The sequence below is a fragment of the Haliotis rufescens genome, unplaced genomic scaffold (assembly GCF_023055435.1).
Source record: "Haliotis rufescens isolate VD_foot unplaced genomic scaffold, xgHalRufe1.0.p SCAF_32, whole genome shotgun sequence".
In the NCBI taxonomy this organism is placed as follows: Eukaryota; Metazoa; Mollusca; class Gastropoda; order Lepetellida; family Haliotidae; genus Haliotis; species Haliotis rufescens.
This window is the reverse complement of record NW_025964024.1, coordinates 2,177,564-2,202,596: the sequence shown is the minus strand read 5'-3', so window position 1 is coordinate 2,202,596 and position 25,033 is coordinate 2,177,564. Positions and strand designations below refer to the sequence as shown.

The window sequence follows — 25,033 nt, the reverse complement described above, 5'->3', positions numbered from 1 at the left end:
ATGTAGAGCAACGTAAATCTGCTGGTTTAATGTGTTCTCAGTCTGTTTACACGGTCATCATAGTTTAAGATCATCGCGACATCACTTTTTTATGAAAATATACATAAACCCTCATTGTGCGAGAGGGCAGCGGCTGGTATATTTCCCTCGCGTTTGATTGGCTGGTTTTGGAGGTGTGTTCCCTACGTCAGAGGTCAACTCATAGTTCGTGCGCAGTGACCGACTTTGTGTGTTCGCTGGCGAAAAGAAGTGTAAGTTAACGTGTTAAAATATCATGAACGTTACGGAAAAGAAAACAATATATGTTGCAGTAGTGCTGAGAACCTGTTCTTTATCTCACTGATTTGATAAAAACAGTGTTGCAGCACTTTTCAGTCGGCTGACACCGCAGCGATAGTGCGACTGGGTCACGTTTTCCACTGGATGCCGGCTGGTGTGGATCAGCTGATCGAAGCAGGACCAAGTTGTGAGACCGGCTAGAACAGCTCTCACAGTTGCAAGGCCGGGTCTAGACTGACAGAAAAACTAAGTGACTTCGTCTGAGAAGATCAGGATCATTGGAGGGTGGATGGCAGATGAGGTTGTGCTTACCAGCTTGCGAGACGTAGAATCCCTCCGATTCTTTCATGTCGTGTGTCATCGCGACTCGGCCGCTCGCCGGCTGGGTATAGACTCTGTGCGAAAAACGTTTGATGCTTGGCTGGATGGATACGGCAGTCCTCGACAGATATATGGCGAAACGGGCATCAACGGGTTTCAGCCCATAGTTACGGAATATCTCCCCGAACTTCTATGTCTTTCCATACAGTGCCCCTTCGACGATGTACGTGAAGCGCTAGCAGACATTCTCGACGATGTCAAGGTAACGGCCAATCTCGGACTGATTATATTCCCAAATCATTTTCTTCTATTGATATGAAATTATACACTTATTATTCATTGTTTAATTGACGAACATATGCGCCGAAGTTTGCTTTGTAAATGAAAGCCATATCGGAAGCTATTCCGGTGAATGAGGTGGCGCTATTCTAGATCGTTCGACCAAGGGAGCGGGTCCCTTGACCTGATTCCGAAGTTCTACCTCGCGTTATCTGACATGAGTGATATGTAAATGTCAAACAACATGCACCCCATACTTGGGGATATTTCTCTATTTACAAGCTGATCGAGATAGGTTAAGTGTCAGATATAATAACCGTGGTTGTGTGGAATCAGGTCAACTTGTGACCTCTAGGTGAGAGTGACCTCAGGGTTACGGTTTGACGGACAGGAGGGGGCGTGGTCTAATTCAGTTCGCCTGTCATAAAATAATTTTTATTATTAGAAAAATGTAGCAATAAGATTTTCTCATAAAGATTAAAAGTCAATTTTTGATGGAATTGGATTCAGGTCTTTTGTGATAAAATATGATTACATGTACACAGCACTCCAAATTAAGAGGGTGGGGGGAATTCATTTAATAACTGATAGGACAATTAATTAAGGATTGACTGTGTATTTTTTTCGGTTCATTGAGGTATGAATCGAAAAACCAATGTGCAAACTGAATGAATCGGCGTAGCGGATTCTTACAAAAGTTTGCACATTGGTTTTTCGATTCATACCTCAATGAACCGAAAGAAATACACAGTCAATGCTTATAATTAAATTTGACAGCATAAAACATGTTTTATCTACAATAGTTTAACCAAAAACAGTGGTATATATCAAGACAGACAAAAATGACGAGATTGATTCCAGGTGTAGGAATACATACTGTGGCGTGACATGAATCAGGTGATTGTTTAATTTATGCACATAAATAATATACTGTCAGTAGCCTCTCAACAGAGAGCAGGAGCAAAACAATGTTCATTAGATATGTCGCTTAAGACAAGAGGCGAAAAGATCTGCAACAGTCAGACTGTAACGAACTGGAAGAAATATGTCCGGGAGAAGGCGGCTGTTTCAAATTACATGGTCAGTTACCGCCAGATTCAAACATTACTTCCCTGATTACGGTAAAACACAGTTGGAAAAATGCTAGTTAGAAAGGAAACCCGAAGACATGAAAGTTGAACCAAGGCGAGCAGAAAAAAAACAGGCGAGCGAGCCTGAACGTTTGCTGTTTCATTCATTCTCAAAGGTTTGTTTGGACAATGAATATGCATGAAAGTCGCTAAATGTCCTGTGCCTGAAGATACGCGTGAGCAGAAAGGGAATTCTCTCGGCTGTAAAATTGGGATTCCCCGACATCCCGAAGTAATAACAGTAGTGCACCTCGGTGGACGTGGCTTAATTTTTTACATTCATTGGGAAATGAATGCAATAACACATGACCAATTCAGCTAATCAGAATACAGGAATTTCAATGAACACAACGAAAATTTAATTATTTCACAATGACTGGAATTTCTGTAATTTATGAAACCTTTTTTCAAGAACAAGTCCAGCCAGCTCCATTCCATTATAAAATCAGAAACAGGAAAAAAATGTGAAAAAGGGAGAGAAAAGTATTGTGTAATTAAAGATTTCATAGCCTAGATATAATGGTTTGTTTCATGCCTAACTGTGCTTGTCGTAAGAGGCAACTGATGGGATCGGGTGGTCAGGCTCGCTGACTTGGTTGATCCATGTCATCGTGACCCATTTGTGTGGATTAATGCTCATGATGTCCATCACTGGATTGTCTTGTCCAGACTCTTTTACTTACAGACCGCTGTCATATAGCTGCGATGCGGCGTTAAACAACAAACTTCAAACCACACTCAGCAATATTCCAGCTTCATACTACTCAAAGAGATTAAGAAACACCCAATTCTTTCATATTGCTAAAGGGAATATGTCTTTCCATTCCAGAAAGAATTGGTTGGTCTTTAACCTTTTTTAGTTATATATAATGAGGTGAGATTCTTTAGTGTACAGCAGTGCACATATAAAGAAATACACAAAATATTAATGACGAGATGTTCGCCTTCATATTTCTAATCAAGAAGGAAGTTAAGGTACTTTCCTGGCCAGAAGTGGTGGGGCTTCTAGGAAATGTCTCATGAGGCCAAGCAGGCCAAGAAGGATGAAAATATTTTCCAGTTTAACCCAGAATTGAAGCAATAACGTAAGGGCTGGGTCGATACATACAACTGTGTGATTATCATGATACCTTGCTCACGATCTGATTCATATCACGATACTTCCATGTGCTCTTATCTATGGTGTGTAAGCCATCTTTATCACAAACAGGATGACCAAATACCTTGCACACTGACGATTTACAGTTGGCAAAGGGGCGGTCGGGTAGCCTAGTGGTTAAAGCGTTCGCTCGCCACGCCGAAGACCCGGGTTCGATTCCCAACATGGGTACAATGTGTGAAGCCCATTTCTGGTGTCCCCTGCCATGATATTGCTGGAATATTGCTAAAAGCGGCGTAAAACCATACTCACTCACAGTTGGCAGTGTCAAGTATGGCACAATGTATGAAAATATTTTCACTGATAATTTTCACTACAAATTAGTGTTTGTAACTATTATTAAAGCAAACATTTAAACTAAGAATCAATATCTTTACTTAGTGTGTGACTGTGATCAATATTTGTATCGAGAAGTAAAAAATTGTGATCCATCGATGCATCGACTACTTGAAACCGAAAAACTCATCATGCTCATGGCCAGTTTCCTGTAATGTTAATCAACATACATGTAATCTAAAGATTAATGATAACATTTAACATGCTTACATTGTCATATATCAAGCTAGTGGACTTTCAGAACAAAATTAGCTCCTGTTATCAATTTAATTTTTCCCTTGTGAGAATTCTAGGTTAGGATAGGACCCCATCAAACTACACTGGTCGTAAGACGCGACGAAATGGACGGCATCGTCAGTCTAAGTGACTTTGTTGGTAGCGTGCCTTCGTACCCCGAAGGCGTGGATCATAGCTCACAGTATTGATCACTGGATTGTCTGGTTCAGACTTGATTATTTATAGGCCACCATCATACAGCTGGGATATTGCTGAGTGCAGCGTTAAACAAACATCCAAACAAACAAAACAATTTGATTTTTTATCAGAATATTACCTCATGGGTACCCCAGATTAACCTTTAGCCTGCTGAATTGTTTTCACATTTCTAAGCCCTACCTGCTGGATTAATTTTAGCATAAGGCGCTGTAAAGTGGGTGGGTGATTTCAAACAGCTTCTCGGGGACTGTATTGTTTGTCGTGAGACGTGAATTGGAATGCGTAGTCTGGGAGGCTTGGTGACTTTGTTTCGTGTGTATCAATATTCCGTAAGGGCAGTGCTCATGATATCAACCACTGGTTTCTTTTTCTCAGATTTGATTATTTAGAGGACACTGGGATGTAGCTGGAATGTTGCTGATAGCATTAAACAACATATAATTAATAAGTAAATTAATAATTCTAACAAGCATGACAAGTAGAAATCTTAAATGGACACACACCACACACACAGACGAGCCACACACACACACCACACACACACAGTGACGAGCCACACACAGACCACACAGTGACGAGCCACACACACACGACACACGACACACGACACACATACAGTGACGAGCCACACACAGACCATACAGTGACGAGCCACACACACAGACACACACACACACGACACACATACACGAACACACACACTACACACAGAGGCAGACACACACTACACACACTACACACAGAGGCAGACACACACTACACACAGACGAGCCACACACACACACACACACACCACTGAGACGAGCCACACAGACACACACACCACTGAGACGAGCCACACACAGACACACACAGAGAGACAGCGAGAACACACACACACACACACACACACACAGACAGCGGGAACACTGTTGAAATAAAAAGTGTACTGTTCATAACCTTCTGTTGAGATTAAATATGCTGAATACGTTTTGTTCGTAATGCTACTAGCTACAGTCCAGCGGGCGTGCTTTGTGCTACATTGAGGTATGACCCAGATTGTGTTGTCTTCATGCTAACTGGTCTTAGAATCTGATGCAACACTCGAACCACTCATGCGGAACCTAATGATGTCTCTAAACACAAGTTTCAGATCCAGGATTGTTTCGGCCATGATGATAGTCTTCATCTTTCAAAGCGATTATTTATTCATAGAGACAAGTAATGTCGACATTGTGCTGCACTAACATGGGGTTAGTGAGGGAGTACTGCTGAATGCTACATCTCATGTGAAACTGTTAGTTCACCAGTGATGCAAGAGTGAAATAGGACAACTTGCAACAATGTAGACTCCAATTTGTTTCTATGAAATGCTGTTAGTCTAAGTCTCACATTTACTCATCTATCAAACGAGCAACTAAATATAATTTGAAACGCTTCCGAAAGGTTATAGTTTCCAGCGTGTCCAGAGGATGTTCCTGCATTTGGAACACACCAGTCATGTGGTAAAAATATGCCTCTGATTTTTAGGTCACCTTCCATGGATGTTGTGAATTTTTTTTACCTGAAATGTTTCTATATAGCAACGATTCGTGATGTTCACACACACGCAATGCGAGTATTATGTTCTGTTATATTAATCGCCTTTAGAAGATAAAATGCCTCATGTCTCACAATTTATATATGTATCTAATCTGATATTATGATTCACCGCGTCCTTATTTTAGTCTTACACATAAAGCGTATTGTGGTGTTTAAGTACGTAAGGACAAACTAGCTACATTATCATGATTATCATGATTATGGACACACGATTATTATGAATGATTTTCTTGTGGAATGGTCCCTATGTAAAACCTTAAAAATTATAATTATATATGTATTCTACCATGCATGTAATTCAGTTAACTGTATCCTGTATTATTACTTTGGAAATTTTAAACAGATTGAGAGAAAATAAATCTGCAATAAGTCTTGTCATGATTATTTATGAAACAAACAACTCGTGGTCGTTGTTTATTGTATAATAAAACACTGCAGGGAGAATAAACCATGAGGGTTTATTTCTTATATGAAACATAAACATTATTTTTAGCCTCTTTAAGGATCTCAATATTATGTTCAAGCTTTAAAAATATTTTCCTCTATTTAAATATTGATGACTCCTTGAATGCCATCCGACCTCGGCAATGTCGGACAAGTCCATTTTATGTACAAGGGGGTTAAGTATGATATTTCCATTATATTCTCGCAATTATCACATCGATTATCTGTACCTTTTCTCCCAATACCAATTGTCGTATCTACCCTACTGTTGGATGTGATTTGTTCGGCCATAGCATTTATCTGCATTGCCCAGCGACGTCTATGGGGAATACCTTACTAGACACCCCCTCTAAAAAATAACGTCATCCAATTAATGACATCATTAAATTGCAAGCGTATGTTTGAATCTCCAGAATTGACTTCATGATAGAACAATGTGTTTTTGTAATAAACCATGCTTTGTTCTATATTGTTCTTTGCGATTTAGTTATCTTTTATAGCTTCTTAAATTGATAAAACTTTCTGACTTTTTTCATATTTATTCAAAACTTACACTTTCAGTGCAGCACTTTGGTACAACATAGGTTAGCTTTCATGTAAAACAAAGAGCTTTATGTATCAGTGATCGTGAAAAGAGCCACACCATGTGGCATGCCACCTTGAAAAGGAAAAGAAATACATACACTGAAAATAGACAAATAACCGGAAATGATGATTTTTTAAAGTCAATTTATGGCAATTTTGAGGGAAACTACAAGATACTAACTTGAAATTTCAACTTTGTATGTATCTTGAAATTTCAACTTACTATCTTAATAATGAGCACCCCCCACCCCCTCTAGGGGATGCAGTATTTGGGCCAATTTTTTCCCTCAACTCTTATGACAATTTGTGTACAGTAAAAGAAATACCCGGTACATTGTTTCGCTTTAGGTGAACAAACAGGAGATAACAAACTTGGTCAACAAAAATGTGAAATTTGTTGATAAAATTTACCTTTTAAATTGTATTTCCTGTTTTTTCCTGTTTTGCTAGAATTTATGCCATGTTTAAGATTAACTTGTGTATTTGTCTTGCAAACTAAACAAGAAATAGCAATGAGGTAATGATTGGAAGATATTGCATCTGAAACTATGATTTTATATGTTTTGTATCAGTCAGTTATTACCCTGTATACACAGAAACATGTTAAAGTTTCAGTGGAGGTACTATGATATAATTACAATATCTACATCTCTTCTTATAAGGCAAACAAACTGATGAAGTAGTCTCTCGTTCAGATCAGTTGATCTTGACATTGACTTCAGATATGTTTGTTTATGCTTTGAAAACAGATGTACAAAGGGTCACGGGTGGCCCAGTCGTTTAAGGCAATGCTATTTCTTGTGCAGAGTTGTGTCCCTTAGGTGTGCCAGAAACCTATGGTTCTGAGTTTGAATCCCAGATTCGTTCAGATTATGTTTCTTGGTTTGTCTGCACCATGCTATGGTTTCAACAAAACGATAAGTGTCTAGGAATTGCAATGATGCATCACTTTGGGCTTTCCTCCAACATCAACTGACACAGTATATGACTGTAATATTGTTAAAAACTCCCTCACTCCCTCAAGGGCTACTACAGAACAGGAATGAAGCATTAACATAAACACACCATACAGCCAAGCTCTATTCCTCTCTACCCTGATAACATTTGATTAATAATTCAGGGACAAACTGCTATACAAAACCAATACAGTGAGGCGAGTGTAAATTAATTATTAAATTATCATCCAATTCTTCCCCGGAAATGAGTTGATGGGGCTTTCTTATTTTTTAAACTTTTTTTTCCAAACATATTTGTTGATTATTGCCATACTCTGCAATATTCCAGCCATATGATGGCGGACTGTAAATAACTGAGTCAGGATATGACATTCCAGTGATTGACATCATGAGCATCTGGATACATGTACCAAGTCTGACCACCCGATTCATTTGGTCTAAAAAGCATAGGTTGCTGGGGACATATTCCAACCCAGAATCTTAAGGGCGTTGCCAGCATTTTTAAAAGGGAGGAGTCCAAAATTTTGAAATCCGTTCTCAGATAATTTTACTGCCTACAACATACTACATTTGGTTTTTAAAGATGGACTCCGCCCTCTTGATCCGCCTATGCATCCCCACGGGGTTTTAAAGAGTTTTCTGAAGACCAAATATGTAAATTTTGACTCCAAACTGACACATACTGATACTCTGCAATATCACTGAAATGCTGCATATAGTGTGAAACCACACTTACTCTCTTGCTCTTTAAGGATAACTCCAGTTGTGCCTTTTCTTATGACTGCTTCCGTGGTCTAGTTGTAGAGCATCCAACTGGAGAGCGGAAGCTCCGGGGTTCGATCCCCGGACGCGTCATACCGAAAGACGTTAAAAGATGGTACTTGTTGTTACCCTGTCCGGCGCTCGGCATAAAGGGGCTAAAACAAGGACTGGTCGGCTCGGAGTCAGTATACTGTGTCTGAATGGGGTATTCATGTTAAACTGCGGCATGGTATCTCAGTGAGCTAGCACTATAAATTGGCATTAGTCCGGACTAGTACAAGCAGCCACACACACACACGTGCATGCACGTCACTATATAAGTGCAATAATCTTGGACGCGATGTTAAACCTAATTTCACCTCATCTTTTCTTACAGGATGTAATATTTTGTCTTCCAAGAACTTTACCAATTATTGGTCCCATTACCCTTTCTTTTTAATTCTTAGGAATCTGTGAGATCAGAGCCGATTGCAGTAAGTTTGAGGGTTGCCTAGTGTGGGTCAAGGTGGTATGCTAATCTGTCCCAGATAATCCTTCACACGTGTTGAGATAGAGAATAAAAGTACTGAGAACAGATACTCAGTATTGAATGTGACCTTTGAAGCTTTGACCTGAATTATCTTGTCTTGGTAATTTCCATGCTTGTCATTGTCAGACTTATAAATACAAAAACAAAACACAGCTATCTATGTTTGTTTTTATTTTATAGGAGTTTATGAAGCTGAGCATAATCATGTTATTGATAAAGTATTACCGTGATAACAAGTCTGATAACAGATGAGGTTGCGGTTGCAGTTTATCAGAGTAGATGCATTTATCATGTTTATTGTTTATGGTGCAGAATCAACATGATAAAGTAAACAATCATTTGAGTTTTGTTGTTTACTGGTGTTACTTTTAGGATATATACTACTAAAAAAATGTGAAAGAAATGCCTGATTTTTTTATATGACTATAGTTAAACTGTCCTCATAAAGAACAACCAATTGTTTCATAGGACTCTAGTTAAACTGTCATTGTAAAGAACACCCGATTGTTTCATATGACTATAGTCAAACTGTCATCGTAAAGAACATCCGATTGTTTCATATGACTATAGTCAAACTGTCATCGTAAAGAATACCTGATTGTTTCGTATGACTATAATTAACAATATGGTTAAACTGTTGTCGTAAAGAACATCCGATTGTTTCATATGACTCTAGTTAAACTGTCATCGTAAAGAACACCCAATTGTTTCATAGGACTCTAGTTAAACTGTCATCGCAAAGAACACCTGATTGTTTCATATGACTATAGTAAAACTGTTGTCGTAAAGAACATCCGATTGTTACATATGTCATGGTATCCAAATTGCGTGGATCGATGCTCATATCAATCACTTGATTGTCTGGTCCAGACTCAATTATTTACAGACTGCCATCATATAGCTGGAATATTGATAAGTGTGAAGTTAAACAACAAACAAACTATGCTCAAACCAAAGGGTGTATCGTAATACTTAAAGCACTTGTTATTTGGTTATGGGACAGTGGAACCAACCAGGGACTTTCCTGGAGAAAATGAAGTGGCCATTTTGGCCGTATTTCCGAAGGACACTTCACTATTATAACGTCAAAATTAAATGTTCTACTGATGAGAGGTGCAGAGTGATTCGACAGACAGTGTCACAGTACATGATATAGTAGTGCCAAATGATGTTTTAAAACATGCTACATAGTGTTGTAATTGCAACATCCTTATCGCAAGGTTCAATTTTATCTATTGAAATCGCCTGCCAGTCAGGTTTGTGGTTTACCTTACAGATGTAATACAAACCATATGATGTAATTATTTATATTTGCACATTAATAATTCATTAATCATTCATCCCTTTTTCACCTTCTTTTTATGGGCGGTCAGGTAACCTGGAGGTTAAAGCGTTCGCTCGTCACGCTGAAGACCCGGGTTCGATTCCCGACATGGGTACAATGTGTGAGGCCCATTGCGGCGTAAAATCAAACTCACTCAATCACTCACTCGTGTTATTTTTCAAACCAATAATGCTTTCAACTCATCCCCAACACTAAAGTTATACTTCTCAACATTTGGTAGGTATTGTGAGCTATTTTTATGCTGTTTACACTTAAATGATACCAGCTTATTGAATTGGGTACTTATGTTTATTTAACTTAAAATGAAACTTAATGTGCTTCAGTTCCTTGACAACATTAAATACTGCTCGCACGACAACCTATCCAAGCAATCAGTCACAGTCAGACTTCACCTGGACACTCAGAATACCACTATCAAGATTTGAGTGGTGTACTGGTGTAGGTGTGCCCCTGTAAGTTTCTCGCCAAGCTATTACTAAGTGTTAGTTGACAAAGCAGTTTGCACATAATTGTATTCAAACCATCTGGTGTTTGGATCAGTGGAATGCCTGTGTCTTGCCAATGTCAAGCTGCCCCAAACTACGGTAGGTTTCTATTCAGTGATTGACAACTTCTCCCCTTTTGGAGACACTGTAGGCAGGCGCATGTTCTACTCAGCTGACAATAATTCATCAGATTCAGTCTGCAAGCAAAGGTTCATGTTTACTGATAATTCAGACATGGACTGGAACATACCGTATTTCCTAGATTAAATGCTGGGATTTGAATAAATGTTAGGTTTTGAAAAAAATATTAGGCCATGAATAAATGCTGGGCCATGAATAAATTAGGTGTTTCTTAATTTTTAGCTATGGCGGACAGTACTTGGCAAAGTAGATATTTTTATTTACCTCTGGTGCAGTGTAGCTATTATTGCTTTAAGAGGTTTTTTTAAAACATATTTCTTGTTGCAAAAATAACAGCTTCTTACAATTTTTGAGTACTCTGGTGTCATAGTCCTCCAAGGCGCCGCTATTTGCTGGGCATCCCTTGGGCATGCCAGAAACCTGTGATCTTTGGTTCGAATCCTGGTTTGCCCCGATTATGTTTCTAGGTTTGTCAGCGCCATTATACCCTTACTCGTAGACCTGCATCGCTTTTGGCTTTCACTAGAAAACAATCAGAATGGGAGAAAAACATGTAAACATGATAGATATACATCATGTGTATGAACAGTGACAAAGTATACTTTGGATGGTAAAAAATAACATACAGTAAAGTACGGTTATAACGAACTCAAAGGGACTACTAATTTTAGTTCGTTATAACCGTAGTTCGTTATAAGCATATATACAGCATAACTACAGCAAATAGTCGGGACCAAAAAAGTAGTTCGTTATATCCGTCAGTTCGTTATAAGCGTGTTCGTTATAACCGTAGTTAACTGTATTTGCTTTTCATGTACCTTGATTCAAGTAACTATACAAACATATAGAAATTGTTAAACATATAAGCTTATAATAAACAAGATTTCAGACGACATATATCTATGTATGTATATAGGACTCAGATCTGTGATTGGAATCTGATCCGTTGCTGCTGATTCTCAGATCTATGTTAGATTCCACATATAGGGCAGATATTAGCGTACATTGACTACATTCAGATGTGTGGCAGATTCCACAAATCGGGCAAATATTGGCATATACTCAGATCTGTGGCAGATTATCTTGTATAGCGCTAAACGTCGTATAGATTCATATATCATATATAGTGGAAGACTTTCGATGATCAATGTTGTGATTTCTCTGGATTATTTTTATCATTTTTCTTTGGAACAGTATCATCAGGTGCAGGGATTCCATATCGGTACTTTTCTTTAAAATGTTCCCCAAAGATTCACCGTAGAAATAATTTTGCACCATCCTCTCGTTTTCGGAGTTGATAAAATCTTGCTTATTTTCAAGCTTCCCTACTTTGGATTCAGTGCCCTTATACGAGTAATATTTTTGATTTTTGAAAAATCATCTAAAAGTTTCGGCATTAGGGTCTTTGAATTCCGGCTGCTTCCTCTGCCAGCATGAATCTGCCATAAGAAAACCTTCATATTACTATGATGGCCGGCTCCATTGTTTTCGACTGATTGCTGTGTCTATCGGTTATAGACGTTAAAACTTACATGACATCATCACAGACAAGGAGTCGTGACTTTATCTCCTGCATGACGTCATAACAGTTGAACTGATTACCCATTCACGGAAAGGACATCATTTCAAACGTGACGTCATATAACTATGAGAATGTGCCACAGATCTTAGAATATGCCACGGATGAGAGTCCCGCCATAGATCAATAAATTGGATACTCGATATGATAGAAAAACGTACATGAAAAGTTTTCCAACTATCCTACTCAACATTTGAGAAGGATAATGGGCCTTTTCATACTGTTACCTAACTAGAGGCCAGGCACGGGAGTACTTGAATTGTGTACTTACAGAGTTGCTGTTTATTGGTAATTTCCAGGTTTTTACCGGTAAAATTAGGCTTGGACCGGTAATTCATGTGACTCCCAGTCCTTGTGGATCGGTAAATAAAAGTACCCTTTTAATCTTTGTTCTTGAACAATACATCGGCAATATTCTTATAAGTATATTTTTCAAATGAAGTCAGCTTGTGTGTTACCATCAGGGTTTCCCCTTGTCTATTTTTAGTGCAAAAAAATATCATTTTGCTTTGCTTCAAGGTTGAATATATATTTGTCTTAGAAATATTTCCCAAAAAGGAGAAAATTGCGACTTAACTTTTTGTGAATGGAGAGTAGATCTGACTAAGTTACTACAGCATGTGTTCAGAGATGCGACATTGCATTGAACATGATTTAGAAGGAAATTAAAATGACGTAATTTCCATACGTTTTTTTGTTTGTTAAAGGTTGGTACTGACACAAATAAGGGGGAACTGGTAATTTTTAGAGTTGCCAGCCCACCAGGACTGGCAGTTTCAAAAGCCAGCAAGAGCACTGAATTACTTTTAGTAGCGTTAAATGAAGCTGACCATGCTCCAGTTGCCTGGCAACATGGGATACTATTTGTATGACACCATCTCCCAGAAGCCAGTCCCACACATTCAGGTCCCACGCTCCAAATATCCCTGTCAAATGTTGAGCAGTATATATCACAGCTAAGATTCTGGAAGCAGCACCCACAGTAACTATTTCCCTACACACACATTCTACTCCCTGTTATACCGCATACTGTAGGGCCTTGAAAATAGACATAATCCTGCAACACTGTTTCCTTTTTAGTGAAATATGTGAACAAGCAAAAATATGAGTAAAAAAAGACGTCAGTGTTTAAGTTTTATTCCACATTTTTTTAAATTTGAAGTTGGTGGAAACATGATCTAAGCAACAAATACGCACATTCTTGACATGTTTAACTGTTGACTAGCACTCTTGATACAAAATTTTCCCTGGATGTCAACACTAGCTGTCATGTTTTGTCATGAATTAATGAACCCTTCTCGAAAGAAGTTAAAGACCATTTGATTTTTTTTCCTGTGACAAAAGTTAATCTTATGTGTATCTGGTGATGGCCTAGGTTTTTGTTAAGCTTTGGCTTATATGGTACATACTTGTCTTTGGCTTTTATGGTACATATTTGTCTTTGTCGTATATCATGTATATGGTACATATTTGTCTCTGGCTTATATGGTACATATTTGTCTTTGGCTTATATGGTACATATTTGTCTTTGGCTTATATGGTACATATTTGTCTCTGGCTTATATGGTACATATTTGTCTTTGGCTTATATGGTACATATTTGTCTGTGGCTTATATGGTACATATTTGTCTTTGGCTTATATGGTACATATTTGTCTTTGTCTCATATGGTACATATTTGTCTCTGGCTTATATGGTACATATTTGTCTTTGGCTTATATGGTACATATTTGTCTTTGGCTTATATGGTACATATTTGTCTTTGGCTTATATGGTACATATTTGTCTTTGTCTCATATGGTACTTATTTGTCTTTGGCTTATATGGTATATATTTGTCTTTGGCATAAATGGTACATATTTGTCTTTGGCATATATGGTACATATTTGTCTTTGGCTTATATGGTACATATTTGTCTTTGGCTTATATGGTACATATTTGTCTTTGGCTTATATAGTACATATTTGTCTTTGTCTCATATGGTACTTATTTGTCTTTGGCTTATATGGTATATATTTGTCTTTGGCATAAATGGTACATATTTGTCTTTGGCATATATGGTACATATTTGTCTTTGGCTTATATGGTACATATTTGTCTTTGGCTTATATGGTACATATTTGTGTTGAACGTACTTGTTTTCATTCAGTGGAATAAAAATGAATAGCGCTTTTCAGATTTTACATTTGCCACATATCATTTGGGGATTTCTGGAATCAATAAAGTAAAAAAGAGTCTTGTTTAATGAACTTACATTCCAGACCTGAGATTATCATTGTGGCAATGCTTGTAACCCACCTCCAGTGGATACCATTGTGTCCATGTAATTTGAGTCAAGGTTCCTTCTGAATGTTCAGTGGAAGTAGGCTGCAGCTAAATATAACTCTGATGAAACCATGCTCTCCCTCATTCCTGCTGACTCGGCTTGTTTTGATGTACATGTACCCATATCTGTACAAGGGCTTTATCATGCTTCAGTAAGTACTGTACTTATTCATAAAAAACATTATTCACAAATATAACCAGACCTTTGCAATCTATGGCTCCCCTCTATACATACTATGAATACACTGCAATTTCAGATTAATTATTATCTATATTTTTTTCTCTGGAAATATATTTTTTTATCTATTTTATGACAATGTAAACATGATAAATGAAATTATGATGAAATATATATTCAGTTATATGGATTTTGTATGTGTTGCATGAATAATTCAGGCTCTTTATCATCCCTAAGTCCTATTTTAGGCGAACATGTAATTATCATGATTATAATAATGTTATTTTTTTCTATTTGAAAGACAAAAAAGTTAATTTAATCTTCCATTATCACCACAGTATCAGCTTTCTGTGAATTAGTGACGCAGTTGGCCTTGAACAGAAACAAAATTGAATACATGATGGCTGGCTGAGTGTGGTATAATATAAGTTGTAGCGGGGTCACGAGGGGTACATGGTGTTTTATGCATCCCACGTTGGGTTTTATACCACGTCCCGGAGCGAGTGGAATAAAACCTAACCTCGGACTAATAAAACCCCATGATCCTGCCACAATGAATTTATCTTACTGACATGTTTTACTGACATTTATTGTACCAACATGTGACATTGTAAAAGAATTAACACAAATTCAAAATTGATAGCAATCTCATTAAAATCAGATCTTAGTTCTCGCTATCGCTAAACAAAGATCTGAGGACATCCCAATACGGGTCACATCAGAACGACCTTTCATCCAACCAATCAGAGCGTCACTTACCAGATTATGAAAGTGACAGTCGGAATGTGTTTTCTAATCATGCAACCACGAAATATTTAACACGGGGTATTCTGAACGACAGTTACAGGTTTTATGATTACATCCATTACAATCTAGGCCATCTATAAGCCATTCCAGAATGTAATTCTTATCAGTTTTAATTTTTTTAATCGAGAATACATCAAGATATGTTTTCGGAGCGTAGTCGCCAATTTGAAATTAGTGTCGTAAAGCTCGAGAAAGCTGCCTTCTGATTGGCTAATGTCAATTTCTTGTCAGTCATTTCATTGTTCAGTCAAAATTTGCGAAAGGTCGTTCTGATGTGACCCGTAATGGGATGTCCTCAGATCTTTGTTTAGAGGTAGCGAAAACTAATATCTGATTTTTTATGAGATTGAAATTGATAGAAAACAGCTGTTCGATTGAGCTGAGGTTAACTTGTGCTTTGTCATGTGACTTCGCCTGACTCGGACAAAAGCATGCTTTAAGGGGGTATAAGCGATTTATTCTGCTTCTCAGAAATTCACGTGCACCCTGTATTGTTCAGGGCGGGGTATACATGGTATAAGAGATTTATTCCCTTGCTGAGAAATTTATACCCCTCAAAGGCGGGTTTCACGGTATTTTATTAAGATCATGTGGATCAATCAGATCTCATCATTCTGACATGGAGGTATGACAATGATACTTTGAACAGTATGCCAGTTATATCACGGTGTGTCAGCTTAACAAACAAACAAACAAAACCTAATATCAAAAGTGGTCGTCCACAATGAGTCACTAGTTGTTTCCGAATTTTGTCTTGGGCAAGTGGACATATACTCCTCAAATGAAGTTGTATTTTTGCATGCCAGAAACATTGGGTGTTCTTTAACTTCTTTTGAGTAGTATATATTAAGTTAGAAACCTTGGAATGTGACAAACTTGAGAATCTGAACGTTTGTTACCTATGGGAGCAATATGAAGACAATAAATCTTTTGGTGGGCCATCCTTTATGCTAACGACAAATGATTGTCTTTAAATGGCACTTGATTAACATAGAGGAAGTGTTCTGTATAGGATACAGGTTATGGCCCATTCTTATGACATATCAGGCGGTCGGGTAGCCCAGTGGTTAAAGCGTTCGCTCGTCACACCAAAGACCCTGTATTGATTCCAGACATGGGTACAATGTGTGAAGCCCATTTCTGGTGTCTCCCGCCATGATATTGCTGGAATATTGCAAAAGGCGGCGTAAAACCATACTCACTCACTCACTTGACAGTGACAGTGGAAGAATCCCTGTGACAATCTACCATTGAATAAGTACCATATATGGCCGTCTAATAGGCGAGCACACGTATAAGGCGATCCCCCTGTACAAGCCCTCAAAGTCAATGCTAATTGACGCCGTCTATAAAGTGAATCGGAATGAAGCATGTCACCAGCGCTTAAACAATCCCTACATTTGCAATAAAAAGATGTTTGTCTTCCACAGAAAAAAAGTACATCGTATCCCTTCAGCGAATTCAGGGAAACAAACAGATCATAACAATTAAACTTGGTCAATATAAATTTCAAATTTGAGATAAAATATCACTAGACATGATGATTAAATTGTATTTCTTGTTATGCTAGGCATTGTTTTATATGCAGAGAGTAAGATTACCATGTGTATTGTCACGTAAACTAAGCCGGAAATAACAATAAGCTGTACACACGTTCCTCGGAATCTATCCGTGATTCAGTTAAAAATTACCCATTGATATAACTTTAAAGAATTTTGGTAAAATGATCTAAAGAATGTGTTTCTGAAACTATTATTTTATCAGGAATAATTTATTCCATTATCATGTTATTTTAGTTGCAGCTTTACTGTATATATTTTTAAAAGAAATTAATAACCATAAGCGTAGCACCGACAGCTGATCACTATTGACGAATATTTTTTCGCATGGAACAATTTTACCAATCACTTTCGATGCTCCCGTGCGCATGATAGAAACTTTATGTTGATATAATAGTCAAACTACAACAAATATGACTTTCAGCGAGTCAATGTATGGCATTTATTATATATAAATATCCATCCTAGAGCTATCAACTGTAAAGTTCATTTCAAGGCGTCAATGGCAGTAATCTGAGCAATTACCATGTTCCACTATTCATTATCACTGTCCCATACATGTTACTAAGTGCAACATGTATACACTACTCAAAAAAAGTTAAAGAACACTTTATTCTTTTATACTACATATTGTATTCTGTCATAACAGTTTAACTATCTGGCGTAACAGATTCACTATAGTAGCATAAAGAATCAGTGTTCTTTAACTTCTTTTGAGTAGTATAAATGTATAGCTTTCTTCTAAATGTAAATTATTGTTAAATCCTTGTGTGCGAGCTTGTGTATACAGATAAAAGGCTTTCGTCATTTCTATTTCTAATTAGCCATCTTTGTCATTTCACAAATTGATTTTGTGTTGTCCCAGCACACTCTATATACATAGATGTACTAACAGAGAGGCCGCTAGCATGCTTGTATATGCGGTGGAATTATGGCGTATAGGCTTGTTATTTTCAAGTGATGTTCAGCTGGTGCATTGTGGGTACTTAATAACCCGAGATGAGTGATCAGGTTCCAGTCTCCCGAGGCTCCTTGCTATCACTAAATAATAACATATATTGGTATTCAGTAATTAATATTTACCCAGAGCATCATGTTTTCTCATGATGTCCTCTCTAACTATAAACCAAATGAGGGACTATTTGCCAATCAATGATTGCCCATCACTTCTCAGCTACAGATTGCAGACGGGGGGATCAGGAGTGAGTGACGATCCATTTCATTACTGACGGACCTGTTTGGAACATGACCAGTAGTTATTGAGCCAGATACAGAGTTGTTTCATTTCCACTGGACGTGTGATTGTCTCGAGGCTACAAGCTGCAGTAGATAACATTGAATCCTCTGTCATGTTGATAAGGATCAAGTTCACAGTTAATGAAGTGTTCCCTGTGAAGAAAAGCCTTGTTTTGTTCATATTGAGGTTTGGACACACTTGTGTTCATATTTTATCGCTGTTGTATTTGATAATTTCTCATATTTGACAAATGATGAAAAGATAGACATTTTTGCGGCATGAGGCAACATGCAAGCACTTACTTTTTTCTGCAGATTGTGAATTTTTTTGGTTTGGTTTGTTGTTTAACGCCCCATTCAGCAATATTCCAGCTGTTCAGATATGGGTCCCATCAGTCTTATTCCATCTTCCCGGGGCAAGCGTGTCCACTAGCCTATATCAAAGCCTAGTTCCTACCCTTGCCACATCAAGGCCACTTTTCTTGGCTCGACCCTGGTGCCACCTCGCGTAGATTGGGAGTTGTGCCCCTTGTAATGAAAACACGATATTCAATGAAATCGCTGTTCTTATCTCGCATAGCTTCACAAAGATGGCGACTACCATAGGCGACGACCAAGTTTATCAGACAACGAAAACATGCGCGAATTCATCCCTGATACCAAAACATAGGCAATCGTTTGGGGGGTTTAAAGATGAAAAAGACATATTCCAGAGGTAAATCACTTTCAAACGAAGGTGTACCAGTCGTAGATGTTGATTTTGTGAAACATTCTGATTGGACTATTGATATGTGCGATAATCCAATCATATTTAGCACAGGAAAGTGGGCTTGATGTGGCAAGGGTTGAAACAAGACTTTGATATAAAAAAGGCTACAGGACGCTCTTGAATCGTGAAGATGGTCCTTTTCATGCAAAAATGTACCATGGAGACAATATGTCCCTAAAATATTGTACAAGGCATGCCTTTTGCCCTTTGTGAAATATGTGATTCTGCTTAGCCCAAGACACAATACTAATGTATATACGAAAAAATGTTTTGATTATATTAAAAATTGTGTATTTCAGAAGCGAGGTCGAGGTCTGCAGGTGCCCCGTCGACTGGAGCAGGGTGCGAGCCACTTCATCTCGGGAAAAGAGGTACATCCATGTAACATGCTTCACACAGAAATTTATTATCTAACAGCAAGTTAATTCAATTCCATACAAAGTAACCATCTCATCACCCTATGTCACTCCGAGGCAAGAGTGTCCACTGGCCAATATCAAGCTTAAGTTTTACCCTGCCCTTTCAAGCCTACCTTTCTTGACTCGATCGCAGACCACCCCGTGTCGATCCCAAGTTGTCCCCCTTTTGTTGAAAACAGGACATCCAATCAGATTGCTGTTCTCATTTCGAATGACTTCACAAAGATTGCGACTGCCATTGAAGACAATCTGGTTGATCAGATAACAAAAAGGATTCGAGATTTCATCTCGGACAGACATACAAAATGACATATTACCGCAGCAAAGATACTTCTTACTCCTAAAATCCACTCTGACATTGATAGAGGCTCACAGACTACACAATATCAAGTAACTCTGCATATCGCAGTAACATGGAATGCTCAACACTTGTCATCTAAAAATAGAACTACATCTCTGTCAATGAGTGAGTGAGTGAGTTTGGTTTTACGCCACTTTTAGCAGTATTCCAGCAATATCACGGCGGGGAACACCAGAAATGGGCTTCGTACGTTGTACCCATGTCGGGAATCAAACCCGGGTCTGCAGCGTGGTGTGCGAACGCTTTAACCACTAGGTTACCCGACTGCCCCTCTCAGTCAATGAAATAAGCGTTCAGGCTTTTGATTTTAAAGATAATGAAGTTTGCACTCAAATATATAAAAAGCATTAAGTACTTTGGTGAGTGGATTGAAAATTTCTACATTATTCGCCTTCACTGAACTACTGACCTTCCGCTCTCTGGGCAGATGGGGTGCACCCGGGGTGCATCCCCAGCATCAGTGGCAACATATTGGGACCCTGTGGTGATTCCAGGTTAGAACTGGTAGCCTCCAACCTATGTTGGTCATTACAAGCGACTACCGTATTCGATGTAATAAGCGCCCAGGGCGCTCTCAAAATTAGAAATAGGGGGCTCTTATTAGAATATTATTTTGGTGAAAAAAACAGAGTTAGAAGATAAATTTCGTGGTTTATGCTGACAGCTTGAAATGTTTATATATAAGACATGATATAGCAGGGATATTGCTGAGAGTGGTGTTTTAACAACAAATGCACTCAATTTCTCTTTGTATGGAACACTGAATATTATTCTTCCATTTCCTTTGCTGTTTTCAACAACAAAATTTGTATTGCAGTCATGGTTAAAATGCAATATGCATATCTATGTAACCTTGTACTTACCACTTACCTTTGCTTAGCTTTTGTAAGTAAATGAAATGTTTAATTACCAAAGTCGATACAAAATACGTGTGCTACTTTATTAGTACCATCAAACAAACATGGTGGAGTCCGGTATAATGCCGGTACCCAGTAGGGGTGTCACGATAAATCGAAATATCGATATATTGCTATTGGTAGGCACTTAAAGTCAATAAATCGATTGTTAAATCAGTTTCCGATCAATAGTATCGATTGTATTTACCATATCATGCGATTGAGTCACCGAAACACGCCCGTGAACGCAGCCAAGTGAGGATTCAAGTGAGTCAAGTGGAGTTTGTGACAAACGTGGATGGAAAATCGAGTGTTTGGAAGTCTGATGGTTCTCACATTCAAAGGAAACTTCAGTTCCAAGGTTTAATTCAACTCTAAAATCCATCTAAAATGATACACTGAAAACTATCAATATTTATCGCAATAGTTTCTTTCAATATCAATAGTTATTGCAATAGTGATTTCCAGACCAATAGTCACCCCAAGTACCCAGACACACATTGACACGTGAGGACACACAGAGAATGATGGAGACACACATAGACACACATAGACACATGAAGACACACAGAATGATGGAGACACACATAGACACACATAGACATGTGAAGACACACAGAGAATGATGGAGACACAAATAGACACACATAGACACATTAAGACACAGAGAATGATGGAGACACACATAGACACATGAAGACACAGAGAATGATGGAGACACACACAGACACACATAGACACATAACCCCTGATACTGATCATGCTGATGAGGCTGTGATTCAGCACAGCACAGGTAACTAACTATTACATCTTCACAAAACAATAACACATCGATCCTGAATATAGGGCTTTGAGTAGTTCCTGGTGTTTGGTCGTTGTGATGAATGCCGGGTTTCGATTCCTGACATGGGAAGAGCCAACTCACTCACCTTACAAGATAATACAATGAAGCTGTACATATAACTATATCATATACAGCATGCACAGACTGTCTTTCAGGATGATAAGTGGGTATGCATTGTACGACAGTGTTTGGGTAAGCTCGGCGTGTCACGCCTCAACACTCCCCTTGTGTCCAGCATCAGTCATCTGTTGCTGCCTCAAAGGAAGGATCACCAGATCTTTCATCCCCATGTCGAGCAATGGGGACCTATTATTTAATAGAGCTTTGCAATAACACCAGCTCTTAAACCAGAGAGCAGTGACATTTTGTAAGGACGGGTTGAGTTAATAAAAAACAGTTTATTGGGATGACTAGTTTGTGGAAGAGCAAATTGTAGTTGATCTCCCGTTCCCTAAGTCCAGATCTTCTATTTCTCGCTGCTTATGGAACAATGTTTTTTCTTCATGCTTGAAAGGCCTTGAGGCATGGTGGATGAAGAATTACTTGAAATCAATCTCTTTGAATACATTGAGTTATTGTTAATATGCCAAGGGACAAACTGTTCATTGTCCGTGAGCGTCTGACTGTTCATTGTCCAGGTGGGTTTGACCATTTCATTGTCCAGGGCTATGTTTCAATGTTGATCTCTGAGCTATTAGAACGACTGACAGTGCTGTACTAGAACATAGGCTTAGGTAAGTGTGTTAGGTTTAATGCTGCTTTCAGCAATCTCATTTAAATTAGATCTTAGTGCTTGCCGTGAAACAAAGACTGATGACATCCCATTATGTCATGTCAGAATGACCGTTCATCCGACCAATCAGAGTCTCGCTTACCAGATCAGGAAAGTGGCAGTCGGAATGTGTGTTTTAATCATTCAACCTCAAAAAAGTTAACATGGGGTGTTCTGAATGGGTTATCGGGTGTCCTCAGATCTTTGTTTAGCGGTAACAGGGACACCAGAAATGGCTTCGCACATTGTAACCATGTAGAGAATCAAACCTGGACCTTTGTTGTGATGAGAAACTGCTAAACCACTAGACTACCGGACCGTCCCCATAGGCTAAACTCAATCATAGTGATACAATACGAAGATTGCTTTCATTTTCAGTAATCCACTCATTTTAGTTTCCCTATATTTGGCCTTTTATGCCTGATGGAATCTGCCTTGGCGGAGGATCAGGACTGGTTGTTCTCTGGCCTTGATGTTTTTGTTTTTTTGTACAAATTGTGGGAGGAGGTGGGTGGGGATTTTTCTGAAAAAAAGAAACATTTATCACATTTTTAAGTATTGGGATTTGGGTAAAATGTCCAGTGGTTTAAAGAATCAATTGATTGATTACCAATGAGGATAGATCATGAATGTGAACATCTTCCTGAGGCAAGGGAGTTAACTGACTTTAAAAGTCCAGTTTCTACCCTTGCCAAACTAGGCTGGAATTCCTGGGCTCAATCGTAGTGCTAACCAGTGGCTATTACGAGTTATGTCCCTTCTATGCCTCTCCTATGGACCAATCAGATTCCACCTCTCTTATCACTTGCATTTGCCTCAAACAAAATGGCGGCACCCAGCCAAGACGATCTGATCGATAATCAAGATCTGTATTGTTATAAAACGGGTCTTACATTGTGGAGTGCATCAAATCACATGAGCACCTTGATTAAAAACATGAAAAGATTTGGAAAATATCTGTTGACAACGAGTTAGCGGTGCACAGGCTTTGCAAATCGATTTAGATTTTGTTGCAAGATTTTGATGGGACTATGCATAGTGCAGTAGTCCAGCCAAAATGTAACTCCATAATTCCAGCCTAGTTTGGCAAGGGTGGAAACTGGACTTTTATAGTCAGTTAACTCCCTTGCCTCAGGAAGATGGAATGCGAATAGAGAAAACATACAATAAGAGCAATACTACTTTGTATTCTTAATCTAATTAATAATAGATAAGATAGAAAATCTCGTAAATTGTAATATATCTGTACCTTGCAATACAAACACAACTACTTGGCAACATTGAAACATCAAGTCTTTGAAACCTTGCCTGTTTCTACATGTGATGCTAAATTGTTTATCCCTCTGAAATTCATTCCAATTAATATGTATGATTGAAAAATAAACGATCATAGACTCCTCAGGTAAAAATTTAAACCAATCGCACATTGATTAAGTCAATTAATTTGAACATGTTGAACACAACTCTAGCATTTATATAGCAAAACTTGTAACAGGCGACTGACAGGATTGGTTGATGCATGTAATCGATCCCAGTTGCATAACCTGACGATGTGGATCTTTATTCACTATATCAATCACTGGATTGTCTGGTCCAGACTTGATGATTTATGGACTGCTGTCATATAGCTGGAATATTGCTGAGTGTGGCATTAACAATAAACAAGAAATATCAAAATTATTCAATTGTCAGAAACTGACAACTTTATTGTCCAAAGGTTTCTTTCTGTATTGTTAATGGTTTAGAAAAAAAGCTGGAAATTCCACTTGACCTCATTAAGAAGAACATTAAGTCAGAAAGTGTTGTTTAGAATAACGTCTTACGCAGACATGTACCTTCCAGCAGTATTTGAACCTAGGGAACTAGATTCCAGGAGTCCTTGTCATACTCCTTTTGTCGGAAATAAGGATTTAGGGGATCTAGGGGTCACCAGCAGGGATCTAGGGGTCACTAGCAGGGATCTAGGGGTCACTAGCAGGGATCTGGGGGTCATTTGGACATGTTGGAGGGATCTAGGGGTCACCAGCAGGGATCGAGGGGGCCACCAGCAGGGATCTAGGGGGCCACTAGCAGGGATCTAGGGGTCATTTGGACATGTTGGAGGGATCTAGGGGTCACCAGCAGGGATCTAGGGGGCCACTAGCAGGGATCTAGGGGTCATTTGGACATGTTGGAGGGATCTAGGGGTCACCAGCAGGGATCTAGGGGGCCACCAGCAGGGATCTAGGGGTCATTTGGAGGGATCTAGGGGCCACTAGCAGGGATCTAGGGGTCATTTGGACATGTTGGAGGGATCTAGGGGTCACTAGCAGGGATATAGGGGGCCACCAGCAGGGATCTAGGGGTTATTTGGAGGGATCTAGGGGTCACTAGCAGGGATCTAGGGGGCCACCAGCAGGGATCTAGGGGTCATTTGGAGGGATATAGTTGTCACTAGCAGGGATCTAGAGGTCACTAGCAGGGATCTAGGGACAGTAGCAGGGATATAGGGGTCGCTAGCAAGGTTCTAGGGGTCACTAGC

General features: G+C 38.7%; 1 protein-coding gene across 1 annotated transcript in view; it reads left to right on the top strand.

Moving 5' to 3' along the window:
* The first annotated feature begins 204 nt into the window (after window positions 1-204).
* The window catches only part of LOC124152075 (sestrin-1-like), a 51,086-nt gene continuing 26,257 nt past the window's right edge, over window positions 205-25,033 (top strand). The window contains exons 1-2 of the mRNA XM_046524820.2: window positions 205-862; window positions 19,520-19,591. Coding sequence (XP_046380776.2) covers window positions 569-862; window positions 19,520-19,591 — 366 coding nt within the window. The 5' untranslated portion in view covers window positions 205-568. The remainder of the gene's footprint in view (window positions 863-19,519; window positions 19,592-25,033) is intronic.